This window comes from Psittacula echo, assembly GCF_963264785.1.
Source record: "Psittacula echo genome assembly, chromosome: 1".
Lineage (NCBI taxonomy): Eukaryota > Metazoa > Chordata > Aves > Psittaciformes > Psittacidae > Psittacula > Psittacula echo.
In genome coordinates this window covers 152600504-152615394 of record NC_137735.1, presented here as the reverse complement: position 1 = coordinate 152615394, position 14891 = coordinate 152600504, and the positions used below count along the sequence as shown (strand labels likewise).

The 14891-nt window shown below is 38.3% G+C and overlaps 1 protein-coding gene across 2 annotated transcripts in view; it reads right to left on the bottom strand.

Annotated features, from left to right (window-relative positions):
- The window catches only part of SRGAP1 (SLIT-ROBO Rho GTPase activating protein 1), a gene marked incomplete at both ends in the record, with an annotated part of 143452 nt that overhangs the window by 35075 nt on the left and 93486 nt on the right, over positions 1-14891 (bottom strand). For both annotated transcript variants that reach the window (XM_080635006.1, XM_080635007.1), the window contains 6 exons: positions 388-415; positions 4638-4722; positions 4842-5039; positions 6679-6780; positions 7565-7786; positions 14735-14863. In XM_080635006.1, the coding sequence (XP_080491132.1) occupies positions 388-415; positions 4638-4722; positions 4842-5039; positions 6679-6780; positions 7565-7786; positions 14735-14863 (764 nt within the window). The remainder of the gene's footprint in view (positions 1-387; positions 416-4637; positions 4723-4841; positions 5040-6678; positions 6781-7564; positions 7787-14734; positions 14864-14891) is intronic.

Sequence of the window (14891 nt, the reverse complement as noted above, 5' to 3'; positions counted from 1 at the left end):
CTATGTATCCTGACAAAGTGAATTACAAACCATGACAGGCAAGGTATCTCTAGCAACTGAAAAATACTTCTTTTCTAGCAACAAAAAGCCCCCTGCAACTTCTAAGTTTCCTGTGTGATACACACATTTTTAAGGATCTCCCAGCTTTGCCCACCCTTGACACTGGCTTAAGCAGCTCACAAAAATGGGGAAGATGAACAGTCATAATGAACAGCATGCTGAAACAGAGATGCTGAATGTTAAAACACACAGGGCCTGTACCCAATTTATAGAACAGCAGCAACAAAACAGATGATGTGTACACTTATGAAGTTGTTCTAAAATTTGTAATTTCTAAGATTTTATTACATTTGTAACTCTATATCAAGTCAAATAAAGATATCTTACCTTGTTGTCATGTATTCTGCCCTGTGACCTAGAAAAGTTTAATAAACATGAAACAATCATTTGTAGATTTCAGGTTTTTAAATCTAAATTATTCTTGTAAGTTACTTTTAACTCTAACTTTCATGTTACCAGCAAAAGATATACAATTATACAACAAACAGGGCAGTGCAGTTATCTACCATCTCCACAGTTGCATTCAAAATACAAACACAACCCATGTTATGGAACAGCTTTTAAGAAGCCTGACCATATATTAAAGTCACTTAATATTGTAAATAATTTGAAGTAAAAAACTAAACAGCGTCTATTGTTTGTGCTCAAGTATTTTAGTGGCTAAAAAGTATGAAAAGTATGGAAACAGAGCTGCGCCAAGATTGGATTATATCTCCCCTTGTGCCTAAACCTGTTCAGTGCTGGAAATACAGAGCTCTGGACACCAATGGCTTGCAATTGACAGACTCCTTCCTCTCTTTTGTCTGTGTTTTGCAGGAAAAAAATACAACGCTGCCGCTGGGAAACACCACAGAGAACTGCAGAGAACTGTAAAGAAACAAACACTGTATGCCAGGAAGGCTCCTGCGTAGCCTTTGCAGAGCAACAGACCACTAAGTCAGGCATGTGCACCATGTCAGCTCATGACAATGAAAAGCAAAATAATGGAACAGTATGAACATCATGGTATGGTAAGTTCCAACCAGCTCAGTTTTCCCAAAGGGGACTGTGCCCTATTAATTTATTTGAACTCTTTGAACATGCCAGTTGGATAAAGGAGAATCAGTTGAATTAATTTACTTTGACTTTCAAAGGCGCCATATAAGTTTCTTCACAAAAGGCAACTGGAGCAGCTAAACAGCCATGGATTAAGTGGCAAAATATTCTCATTGATCAAAAACTAACGAAGAAAAGGGAAACTGAGCGGAATTAAATGGTCTTTCTTTTTTTCCATCATGACAAGAGTGTAACAGTAATTTACTCAAGCCTTCCCATCAGGATCGTTTATGGAATACATAATACATTTACTGATGTCCTGGGGAGATCACAGGAGGCAGAATACTGTGCAGATGACTGAAATACTTTTGTATCAAGTCCTGACAAAACTGTGAAGCCCTTCAGAGGGGTTTAACCATGTTAAGGAACAATACACACAATGGCCAATGAAATTCAGTATAACACGTTCAAGTAAGATATTAGGGAAGAAAGAATTAAACACCTATGCAGCTAACAAAACTACAGATAATTATAGTGACTATGAAAACGACCCTTAGCATCACTCATGTTAGGTCTAAGTACACCACTCAATTTGAAAGCTTGTCAAACTGCTGAGAGAATGAAAAACAGTGGTATGCAAAACATAACAGTATGCGTCAATGTCCAGCTGCACCTGAAATACTGAAAACCCTAATCTGAACATACAGTTTGCAGAACCAGAAAAGTGGAAATCCATAGAAGGTGGCACAAAGAATAAACTCTGGGCAAAATCTCTGGCATTAATAAGACATATAAAGATTGTTGGCACCTCTTTTAGAGAGGTGGAAAAGAGGGATGAAATAACAGTATGTAAAATAACCTGTGACAGAAAAAGGGTAAAATTCTCCCTACTTGTATAACTGAGGGAAGTCCATTAAGAATCTTGATAATATAAGCTAATAAAAAAAAATATGTTACAAATCCAGCATCTGTGGGATTTTAAATGCATCTCTGATATTTAATAGAATAGGACAAAATCCTATCTGGGACACAGGGGCAATTTCTTTTACAACTGCTTGTTCTCTGTCTTGCATTTCCCTCTGCTTTGTTTATTTGTTCATTCACTGGCGGAGCCTTGGGTCAGAATTAATATGAGTATTAGTGAGCTTCCTATGTTTAGCATCAATTTCAGTATTTCTCATTTACTTTTCCAAATTTGTAGATGCAGACTCAGCACAGAGCATTTCATCTATCTCCCCTGTGCAGATCATGAATATCTATCTGCAGTGTCCATAAACAGCAACAGACTGTAGTAGGCTGGTGATGACCTGGAACAGAAGCCAGACACTGTCAATGTTGTGGACACCAGATGGAAATCTGGATTTATTCAGCCTACATCCAAAAATTGTACACATTTAAATAAAAGCAAGAGAGAGTGTCAAAGGAGAACTTGCACTGCAGACAATCCTCTCCCTCTCCCCCATTCTCTCCTGCATTACTTAGCATAGTACCCTGTGTTATTTGCCTGCTGTCTTGCTGACATGAAAGGTTCCAGAAAAGTCAGTTAGAGTGGAGCAGAAGAGCAGTTCACTTCCTACAGATTAATTTCTACACTAGCTACAGCAATAATGTTCATAATTGCACTGTAATTATATCCTTTCAGTCACCCCTATTCAAGGAATGTACAGAATCCAGCTCCTCCTTCCCAGGCATGTGCAAGAAGGGGGTACTTAGACATTTTAACCTGTAAGAATGATGGCTTTTGCTCAAACAATCAGCTTTGAATGGACATTTTGGGTACTATTTGTATGTGCTATGCTACAATGATGTGACAACTACGTGCAAAACCACTGCTGGCAACACAGATTAACTACTTGGGGTTACAGCTGGTGGGTCGAAGGGAACTCCTAAAACAGAATGGTCCAAGCATGCCTGAGCAAGGCAGAACAGCCCAGAGCCTAACAGCAGTTTATCACTTAGGTCACCCTGCTGAGAAGCTTTTCCTAGGATTTTCTTTCATACTGTGTTTTCCTTATTTCTTTCCAACGTGCATCCTTCTCCCTTCAGTAGATGATCATGCATTTTACCAGGCTTCCAAGTAACAAACATACACTTAATTTTTCCAAATACATTTTCTGTGAGTCTTTGGAGGAAAATTGTCCTCTTCTGACTAAGATCAGCTGCACATTGTTGTGTGTGAATAAACTGTTCAATGCACACATTAAATGAAAATCCTATTAAATTAAAAATTCCATGAGAAAGAACATGTAGTTAGTTGTCTAAAACCAGTTACCATCTTCTACCATCCAGCCTTGCAAGAAAATATTGTTTATTTCCTTCACTCCCTGGACAAGGGTTTTGGGTCACAGCCACTGAACTGTTAATAGCTCTTTAGGCACCTCCACAACTAGAGTTGTGGATCTCCTTTTATGTTAAAAGCAAGAAGAGATCTGATTAACAACACAAACTTGGTAGTCTAATGAAAATAAATGGACACATCCTTTAGAGACACTCTTTAGGGAGCAAGTTTCCTTTCTGGAGTCTGATCTTTGAATTATAGTCTTTAATCTTCAGGAGAGGGATTTTACTCTTTGCAGTGTAATTCACTTCCTCTCAAGTCTGTAACACTGTGTGGCTAGTCCTCAAGACTTGCAGTGTGATTCTCCTTTTCCTTTTAGTCCATGAGGAAGCTCCTGTTGGGAGGGCTGGAGCTGAGCATAGTGCCTGATTCATTACTGCCCTAATTCAGTTTTACTTCCTTTTATCATGGACATCTGCTGACTTGGTTTATATTTGAAGATGTATTTTCAGAAGTCGTGGAGAGTGTTCAGGACAATGGATAATTCTCTGCTAACATAACTTTAGCTATTGTATTGTAATAGAATAATTTTATATGCAATAATGATAATCAACAGGTGCAGAGCTATTCATGGAGTTTTCATTCATTCCAGTTTACAACACACAAATACTTTCTAGAAACCCAATATTAAATGAAGTCCCTAAGAATCTCACTACTGAAATCAGTGAGGTCAGGATTTCACCATGTACCTCTCATAAACGCATCATTAAGCTGTTAGGCTGCACAAAGGACATTCATGTTCATGTGTCAGAAATGTTGCACCAGTGAGTTCACTGTAAGAGATGCACCATGGATAATTTTGTATGCTTAAAAAAATATCGCTTTTGCCCAACTCCAAAAACCCTCAAGTCAACAGAAATCATTAGGAAGTAGAAACAGCATATATGTCACAGCTCTCAAACCATGCTGCACTGACTGTGTCATCTCTCCTTTCAGACACCAGATTCTTCATTCACAGTTCCATTCCAAATATAATCACTTGTCTAAACATCTATGCAGTGGAAATAAATATCTGTTGAAGAAATAAAATCAATTTATAGTGTCTACTCTTAGCACTACACCAAAACTATGACTGGTAAAAATCAAATCTATGCTTACTGGACAATTAAGCTAAGTTTTGTAATATTTTTCTTGCATACCTCTGGCATTTCAGTGGTTCACTGTATATTCTGGAATCACTTTTCAGTTTATTGTGTGTATTTACCTTCTCCAAGTGTCCTTTGCAGCAAGTCATGTTTTGCTTGAAGTTTTGTGATGAGATTACTACCTTCCAGATATTCTCTGAATTTCTGTAGAGATGCAGATCAATCTATTACTATGTATGGCACGTAAGTTCCAGGAACTTCTACATAACGTTTACTTCATGTATTTGGTCAGTGTCATATGAATGAGGAAGTAACCAACGTACCATGAAATAGAATTGCTCTGTTTCCTGCTGGTTAGCTCTTCTTTTTGCAATGCTAGGCTTACTCAGGTATGTCTCAGAGACTGTTGATTTCACAGACTCAGTTGAGCGACTGTGCTGGAAACACTCTGATACATCATAATCTTCAATGGTGACCATATCTTGTATTGTCTGCAGGGTAGCCTCTGTTGTTTTCTTAACCTGCCATTAAAAAGCACAATTTGCCAAATGCAAGGTAAATTTATATCAGAACGGTTTAGTAGGGAAGCTCATTACTCTAAATAATTCTCTCACACACTCCCTCAAACAAACTGGTGTGTGAATGTGAAAAATTAGGTGCACCATAACAGATCCTGTATAACAGAAGAATGACATGATTGTTTCCTATTTAGCTCTCTGCTTTACCATGGTCCAATCCACAAACATGGATGTACTCATGTTGACTGTACAGCACTTTCTAGCATTTGTTTCCTGCAATTAGAATTGGAATGTGACATGATTTGATTATGGTGCCTAATCTGGGAGGCAAGAGAAATGATACAATGCTCTGAAGGGTCAACTCTCCTAAGTGTGGTCAATGTGTTAGATCGAGTATGTACATCCAGGGATCTGGCTCCTAGAACATGTTCTTCCAAGATAAAAATCTGTGACATGACTGCTATGGTAAAGAGCAAAGTGATGTTTAAACTGCAGAAGTGGAATACACAGCTGGAGGAGGGAGCCTGGAGAAAGAACAATTTACACCACTTTTACAGCACTTCCTATGAGCTATGGAGCACTGTCATTCATAGCGAGAACCAGGGCATGAAGGCCATGGGAGAGGGAATGCAGTGCAATGCAATAAAGTAACAGGCAAGATTCACAAGGATGTGATTTATCTCCCCTTTCTGCTTCAAAAGAGCCTCCAGTAAAGTCAGCTTAACCAAATCATGCTCACTTCTACACGCATCTCCAGTTAGGCAAATATCCTACCCATGCCTGCCTACATGATTTCTCTCCCTATGTCCTTGGCACTTCACTTTAATGAAACAATCTTTCCCCTACCTTTTGTCTTTGTTACCTTGAGATACTATCTGAATTCAAGTGGGTTTTTTTTAAGGCATGTTTCATGGACATTAATACTTAGTTCTAGGCATTCAGCAAATAACATAGAATGAGAAAAAACAGAATGCTGAAAACTTATCAGTAAACCACACCAAGAAATTAAATGATCCCTATGTTTTAATTTAGGAATAGATTCTTCTTTAAACTAAGGGCCTCTAACAAAGTGTAATTTAAACCCATTGGGAGGCCACTCTCTCTCTGCTGCCAGAGCAGGGGAAAGAGAACAGCACAGCTTTTCTGTCTATTACAAAAAAAAAATGAGGCATTTTATTTTACTAGGTGAGCTATCCCTGTCACAGCCATTCAGTACTCCCGTTTAGAAACAGCTGTAGCTGAGAGCACAAGAGATTTTGACTCAGCTACCACAAAAGACAGGCAAATTCCTTTGTACTACAGTAGCAGCAATCTGAGGACTATACAGAGGGTGGTCACAAATGACAGTAACTGTTACATGGTGGCTTTCTGCCACAAAACTTTGAAAATACGTTTACTCTGAAACATCTGCAAAACACAGAACTCAGTAATGTGAATGTATGGACAGGTGAAGGATGAAATCCTCAAACCTCTACAAAGCAGACAAGGATCTACCTTAGCATATTTACCAGTATTTGATTTTAAACATTAAAATAGCTCATACAGATTGAGGCAATTTCAAGATATTTGCAAGCTTTTGACAGGGTTAGCACCTTCCTGAAAATGGTGTACAATGCATATCCCTTGTAGACACAGATCTTACCTCCTCATTTTCGATTTTCAGTGTGGCCAATCGTGACTGTAGTTGCTGATACCTAAGCATAAGCTCTGCTTGCACAGGTTGCTGGGCAGTGACCTGACAAACCTAACAAAGAATCAAGAACAGCTGTAAGATGCAAGGAATTAAAAAACTGGTCAATAGTCTCTGGTTGCTCTCCTTAAAACCAGGTGAATTCCTACTAAATCTATTAAAACTGGATAAAGCATACAATAAAATGTGTTTATCTAAACTGAAAGTATTTATGCGTTATGAGGTGCAGAACTACATACTGCATCTTATGACTACAGAGCACAGCCTTGTTCTTTGGCTGCTTTGTGTTGCTTCTCTTATCACACAGAAATGCAAACCCTGGAGGTGCCTTCAGATAAAAGATGTGTACAGGTGATACTGCATTCTGCATTGCTACTGGCCTTTGGTGTAGCAGAACAGGGCACAGCTGTTTCAAGCTGTATGCTTGAAATCTCCAGATAATAAAATGAGGAAGAAGGGGAAACGGCTGCATTTCAGAGAACACAGGTTGGAGCAGCTGCTCTCAAATAACACCCACAAGCTCTATTATGGGTGAGGCAAGTAGTGAAGACATAAAAACAGTATTTACACCAATGCTGGGCTGAACACAGGTTAGCCAGCAAATTCACAGCAATGTCATTATGAGCAAAACAGACATAATAACATACAACAGATTTTACTTGAGAACTCCAAAGAAACTCAGAACACCGCTGCCAATTTTGCAAGATATTATTGCTGATGCACTTGCTTTTGGGTAGCAATAACTGCTCTTATTGAACTCTGTAAAAAGGGATAAATTCTCTACTTGCTATATAGAAACAGAAACAGTCATGGTGGGGATACGTGTCAGTATACAGACCTCATCACCCATATGAGACTGGAACTCAAATTTCATTGGTGGACAAAAAGCAGTAGGGTACATTTCCATGAATCTCTGCTTGTCACTTCGTGGCTCCAAGCTGTCAACTGCATTTTCAATGATGTCTAGGCCCTCATGTCTGGAAGTTTCAAGGTTATACTCTGCAGAAAGGTATGTTCTTAGGGCTCTGTTAAGACTAGCGTGGTATCCAAGGTCACAACACTAAAAACACAATAAAGGAAAAAGGAAACAAATTATAAAGGAACACAATCCCAATATCTAACTATTACTACAATTTTCTGTCCTGAAATTATTGTCTTTGAAGTATTTTACAAAATATCTTCTAAATTATAATACAATACTGGGGTGAAGACAGTAAGTATTTAGTATCCTCATTCTGTTGTAAAGATAAAAGGACACTTTTAGAAAGAGATCAAGTGTACATGTATGGCAATATGTCTGCATTTATCAGATACGGATGTGTAGTCACTGTATTTACACAGAAAAGGTGTGGGTCTCCACACACAAGTGGGCTTTTCAGTATTATTGTCAAATGTAAACCTCGGATCATCTATTTAAACTCACCCTGACATAACTCTACCATTCAAGTCAATGCCAGCAGCAAAATAAAAACGAAACAATTTTGGCTCACCAGGTCTGTGCCCAAACAAAACCCCCCACAACTGCCTCTAGCATTAGTGACCCATCTAGGATGCTTTTTGATGCAGTAAGAATGGTTTAACATCCTCTCCTCGACAGTGAAAATGTGTTTACTGCAAACACCTTATTTCCCATGCTCTGACAGAACCAGCAACGTACATTATGTTACTGAATGAAGAAAGACATAATTTATGTGGGTTTTTTTTTCTAGGGGTGAGAGTAACACTGGAATGTAATTGAAACCTAATTGGTAGAACATAAATTTGTGTTTGTTCTTGAATTTTAAATATCCTCAGCTTGCATTATTCATGACTGGTTAATATTTTAGAGGAACATCTGAATATATTTTTTGAATGTCACAGCAGTAATGTATCAAGTGATATTTTCCTTAACTTTTTCCCCACATCGCACAGTAAACAACACCCTCAGCTTCTGCTCAGTGAGCTTCCAGGTAACGTATCACAAACATCTCTGTCACTTCAATAGTGGCACATCAGTCTGCTAACAGTTGCATACAAAGACATGTTCTTTATTCAAATGAGAGATTTGTCCCAGTCAGAGGCTAGTGCCTGGCTAATGCAGTCAGAGAGCACACTGCTTCAGGGCATCCTTCAGCCTCCTGCCACCCATTTTGGATGTCCACCTGCGATATAAAATATTACTTCCCTGCAGGACTCACAAGTTAAGTGATGCAACTGGGTAAAAAAGCAATGTGAATTCAGTCTACTGTAGACCATATGTATATGTGCACTGCTTATATGCATACCTCCCTCACAAACCCTTAGGACTCAGGAGATCATGTTCCCCTCCCTTTCCTCTTAAGTCATTTGAAAAAGGAGAGAAAATGAGAGAGAGGCAGACAGGCAGATGCACACACTGCACAGGAAAGAGTTTTCAACCTATTCACCATACTTAAACCTGTGTGTAGAAGAGAAAGAAACCCCTTACACTGCATTGGTGCAGTAAGGACTAACGATCAAGCTGCTCTCTGAAATCTAACAACAGAGGGCTGTTTCATTCACAACAAAACTGCCAGAAAGACTAAGCTTTCAGTCCTAGCAAGAACACCAGGTAGTTACTGTGGATGGGACAGTGGCTCTCCAAAAAACCAGTTGCTGAACCATTTAAAGAAAATGGAAAATAGATGTCATGTTCAATCAAACACACAGGTTAGCCTCTCTCTCTTGCATTTGTAGAATGGGAATTTGTGTTACGCTTACTAAAACAGCTACTCAACTTTTATACTAAAGCACATCCATATTTCAAAGATCTCCAGCCCAAAAAATATTGTTCTAAAAGGAAAAGTCTCTTGGTGCTTTTCTCTTGTTCTATGTCAAGTCAGATCTTATATTTAATTCACTATCTTGGATGAAAAAGACAGGCTAAAAGTGCTGATAAGGAAGCAGATCAGGACAGCTGTTTTATTTCATGTGCATTAGTTTCAGAGAGACTTCACAGAAGATTAAACTGAGCGGAAATTAGAAATAGAGGGAAATACCATGTTTAGCATAGCCATCTATCCATGTATTATGAAGCTACAGGCATCTAAAGCCTGAATTTTGGCTCCAGAAGATTAATCTGAGTATTAGTAGAAATCTTATTGATTTACGGTGAGCTGTGTAGGTTTCTGATGCAGCTTTTTTTGCAGGCTGGAACGTAAGACTGCAGCCTTTATCCTGTGACAGTACCAAGAACTTCATTATTTAACCCTTAATCTACTCAGTAACCACGGTTATCTTTTCCAAGTGGTGACAGCTAAACAGGGTAACAAATATGGCCTCTCAGCCAATGAAAAGAATTCAAGTGAAGCAGAATATCCTGCCAGACTAAGGCATTTTCTTGCAATGCCAGTGCTAGCTGGGCAAACAAGAACTAAATCCAGAACCTGAACTAATGCTTTATTACCAGTGGTTCTTTGAATGGAATTTAAAACGCCTGAATGAGGAATTTTGCTTCAATGATTTAAGTAAAAACAGATTTTGTATGAATAAAATCACTGCAACTGAACTGCTGCCCTCATCACATTCTGTCTGACCATGTTTGCAAAAAAAACTACCAACCTTTCTGGTGTTGTGACAAAGTACACATGTATGCAGATACACACACACACACACGTGCATGCATGTACACACCATTTTCAGGAAAAAACCTGTAGTTTCGTAGAAAGGTTTGTGAAATTAAAGCAAGCAACCACACTGTTAGCCAAAATAAATATGAATCTTTGAGGTTTGCTATCAGCACACCAAGGCTACAGCCTGGATGGCTAATGAGATCTGCTATCAATCTATGGGCCGGAGACGAGATGTTGGTGCAGCAAGACATGAAGATGAGAATGAGAGAATGAAGTCATAGACGATGAGTTTTATTGCATTTCTGGATTCATGAAGACTTTCTGTTGGGCAAAGCGGAAGGAGATGAGTGACGCATTTGGGATATGTGTGAAAAATTAATTTCATAATTTGCATTTTATTCTTGTTTGGAATTAAATCTGAAGCAGTCTCAAGAGCATTTACTGTATTTATTGTACCCCAGAGTATATTTACGCTTGAATAAAACAAACTGCAGTGCTTAGCACAGAGCTCCAACCAACAATCACGCTGCTCTTCATTTTATTTCAGGAATAATAATAAAATTCAAATGCCAGTGGAGAGAGAAATTAACAAAAAAGCCTTAACCTCTGAATAATTAAGTTTTTAATCATCCTGTTACACAGACATCAATATTTATCGAAGGGATCTGGCTGCACATGTCATATTTACGACGACTTATGTAATAAAGATTGTGAGCCGCACATGCTGTACCCTAGTTTTAAACTTGGTTCTATGAATGATTAACAAAGAATCTTTACAGAATAAATTAAGTTCATGATAGCTAAATGTTCCCTAACTTCTGAACCATCCAAAGCATGCAGACTGCAAGTAGAGATTCAGAAACTCCACTCCAAGAAAGACCAACACACGAATATTTTATTTATTCCAGCAGCAGAACTAGAGTCAAATCATTTTGATCACTATTTCCTAGCATTTATCTTCAGAACATACGAGTGCACAGTGAGGCTGAAAAGAGGTTCCTGTCTTCCTCTTATACCCAGATAAATCTAATAAACTCAACTACATGGAAATCATAATGTAAATGAGTAACAGTATGTGCTATATGTTCAGATGTTGGTACTAACAGCCAAATTAGCATGGGCGTGGGCTCTGTTGCTTCTCTGAAACCTGCAATCTTAAGTTATACGTACTAGGTAAAGCTTACTTAATTTAGGTAAAAAGTAATCTTGACTCCTTTTTTATGATACAAGTAAAGAAAAACCTAACCCTGTCCTTCACTTGAACCTACTATAAATACTGCAAAGAAGGAATATTCAACAGAACATTCAAATTCCTCTAGTACAACACACAGAGCACAGAAATATACTGTGTGTATCAAATCCTGTTTATCTCTCTACTTCTTTGCAAATGTCAGTCCCACCCCCCAACTCACCACATGCATTAAAACATCCAGCTAAGACTTAAGCAGTATTTTTAGCTTGCTTTTGTCACAAGAGCTTATGATGAACAACACATCATCATTTTAAGTCAGAAGCCCTGAGCTTTGTTAATGAAATGAAAGAGTTGAACAGTTCAGACTGAGTTCAGCTGAGGAACGGCAATTTAGGATTTTCCATATGAGTCTCATAAATGAAAATGCAGTGGAATCCAAATGAAAAAGAGTGGGTTTGTTTTGTTTAAAAAATAAGATAAAGAAACCCAATCCCAGAACCCTCTCCAATCTTGTTACAAAAAATACTGAGCAGTTCACTGCATTCCTTCATACATTTATCTTCTTTTTATCTGACATAGTTTTCAGTAACATAAGAAAATGTTCGGTTTCATTTATGGGCAATATCAACAGCTCGGGGAGATCTAAATCCCTTCATGTTAACTGGAATGCAGATACAGAGGAAAGGTAATCCTCTTCTGTACAGGCAGAGAGAAGGAGAGAGTTCAGAGAGGCACGTAAAGGCAGGCAGATGGGGACAAAATAGAAAGGGTAAAGAATGAAGTCACTACCACTGCTCTGAAAACCCCAAATATCATGATGGCATTAACAGATTTACAGAATGGGATAGTCTGTACTGTTGCAACATATGGCCAGTGGGAAGCATATCTCACATTCCAATGATATAACCCCAAAATCTTGCCAAGACTTTTGCATTTACAAAAAGCATTTCCTTTGTCAAGTAGCAAACACTTTGTCTAGATACCAACGCTTTCACAGAATATTCTGATTAAATACAAATGTCTCAAAGTCACTTCATTTAAACAAGCTCACAGTTGGATTAGATTGGCTCTGAAGCAAGTTCTGGTTGCACGTGTTTACAGCCTACTCTTCACAGTGATGCAAAGGCCAGCTAGACTTTCCATTTAAATTTTTTAAGGACGAGTAATTTCTAAAGCCATTTTGCCAAAAGAATGTTATTGTCTACATTGATACGTGGCTTGGAAAAAGCCACACAAAGTAGGCATTAGTTTCCTGCATTACTAAATATTGTAGAATGCATATTTCTATTAAAAACTAACAGTTAGAAAGCTCTAGTCTTCATGGTTGTGTAAATATCTTTACATACACTGACTCCAAAGAGTGTTGTCTTTGTATATGTATGTACAGAGAGCTTCACTTCTTCTCCCCTTGCAATTCTTTGTGAAGCCCCAGGCCTGTGGTACCTCCCCTTGGCTTTCACAGCTATGGCAACATCTGTGGACACTGATGAAATGTGTAAGAATCAGGTACACTTTCCAATCAAGAAACGTTATGACCATGTAGAAACAGGCACTGGAGACATTCACTGGAAAAGGTGAACTCCAAAAGGGAAGGCAGAAAAGATGACAAAATGAGCATCTTTCCAGCTTCAAAAGGGGTGGGGTTGCTGAGAAGAGAGGAAAAGGGACCTTTCCTTCCTTCCAGCAGTCAAGAAAAACTCATAAAGTTCACATTTTTCAGACATGCCCTGACTACAGGCTAAAAAACCCATCATCCTTTAAGAAGTGTCAGGTAAATCGTCCATTAGGTAGGGACAACTTCTCACTTGGTGGCACCCTAGCAAGTATGCTGCATGTCCTTAATTTTCTGCCCTGATCATGTGTCTACCAGGATCCTGGTAAATGTTTTCATTGCCTGGGAAGTCCAGGTGAGTGAAGCAGGATGTGCAGGTTCACGGATGTAGGTTAGACAGGGACAGTATACAGCAGAATAAACTAGAAGAAATCCCAAGAGAGAAAACGTGCAACAGTGAGTAGGAAAGGGGATTAGAAGAGATGTTGAGATAGAGATATTGAGAAATACTGAAAAGATACATTGTCATTTCTTGGAACTAAACAAGAAAGAAATGAAGCAAAACCAGGGAAAGAAACTGAAAAGGAAAAGAAGAAAGTTGTAACAGAATCAGGCAAGATTTTGAACCCCAGTGGAAATGGCAAACTGACTCCCAGTACTTAGAAAATGTACGATAAAACACATGTGTGCAGCTATTTTAGTCCATTCATCTCAAGAAGGCTTTTTTCCCTTTCTCTATCAAGCTTTGCTTCTCCAGATAGTAGAAATGAGAAACCTCTTGTCAAATGCTGTATTAATTTATGCAGAGCTTAGTTGGCTTATTTTTGAGATGAACACCGCACCAGAAATGACTGTATGAGACTGTTGTTTATTATTGTAAATTACAAATGATGTTGCTGTAGTAGAAAGCATACTCAAATACCTAGGATTTCAGATGGGCCACATTGACTTATTTAACACTACATTGCTAGTGAATTAATGTTCATGTTACTGTGTTTGCTGTCTCCAAATTTATCAAATACGTAGCTTACAAATCATGTAAGCTGACGTGTCTCTGCGTTATGGAAAAATGTCAATAATACAGGTTCTGGAGGCCAAATGCTGGTACAAGTCAACACCAGTGTATAACCTCACTCTCCTGGCATGCTCTCACAGCAATAACTTACTGAAAATCAGTAAGAATTCTGTTGACAGTATAGAGTACAGGACTGATTGTGTCTGTTCTGTAAGCTACATGAAATAAGAATAAAAAGCACGGTAAACCTGATTCCATGACTAAACGAATGTAACTAAATGATTTTGAAGACAGGGAGGAAATGCCTTCTCCATTAGTAGATGCCCATTCTAGAAGCTTATCTTGTTAAAAATATTTGCACCTCAGAAATCCTTTTACAGTACAAAACAAAATGCCTGCCTTTTCCATGCTATTCCTGTCATATTTTCCTCTTGCCATATGAGGAGAAAACATAGAAAACATTCTAACTTTAGAGGAATGGGTTCAGTATCTTACTGGCACTTTATTTTGTGCAATACAAAGCTAAAGGGAAAGTCTGCTGATTATACCATACAATATTATCAATGATAAGCGTATTGTAGGCAACCCAGATGACTAATGAATTCCCTTTGAAAATGAGAAAGAAAAAAAGTATTATTCCTGAGCCGAATAAACATAAAAACAAACGTGCCATTACTTACGTCAATTAAATCTGACAGGTCATGAATATAATACTTGAAAACAGAAGCATTGGTTGCTTCAAGGGTGAGCAGGTATTCATTGCGGGCCTTAATAGATTTCAGCTTGTTTTCAGAATATTTTGCTTGACGCTAGGGGAGAGATTGTATATTAATGTAT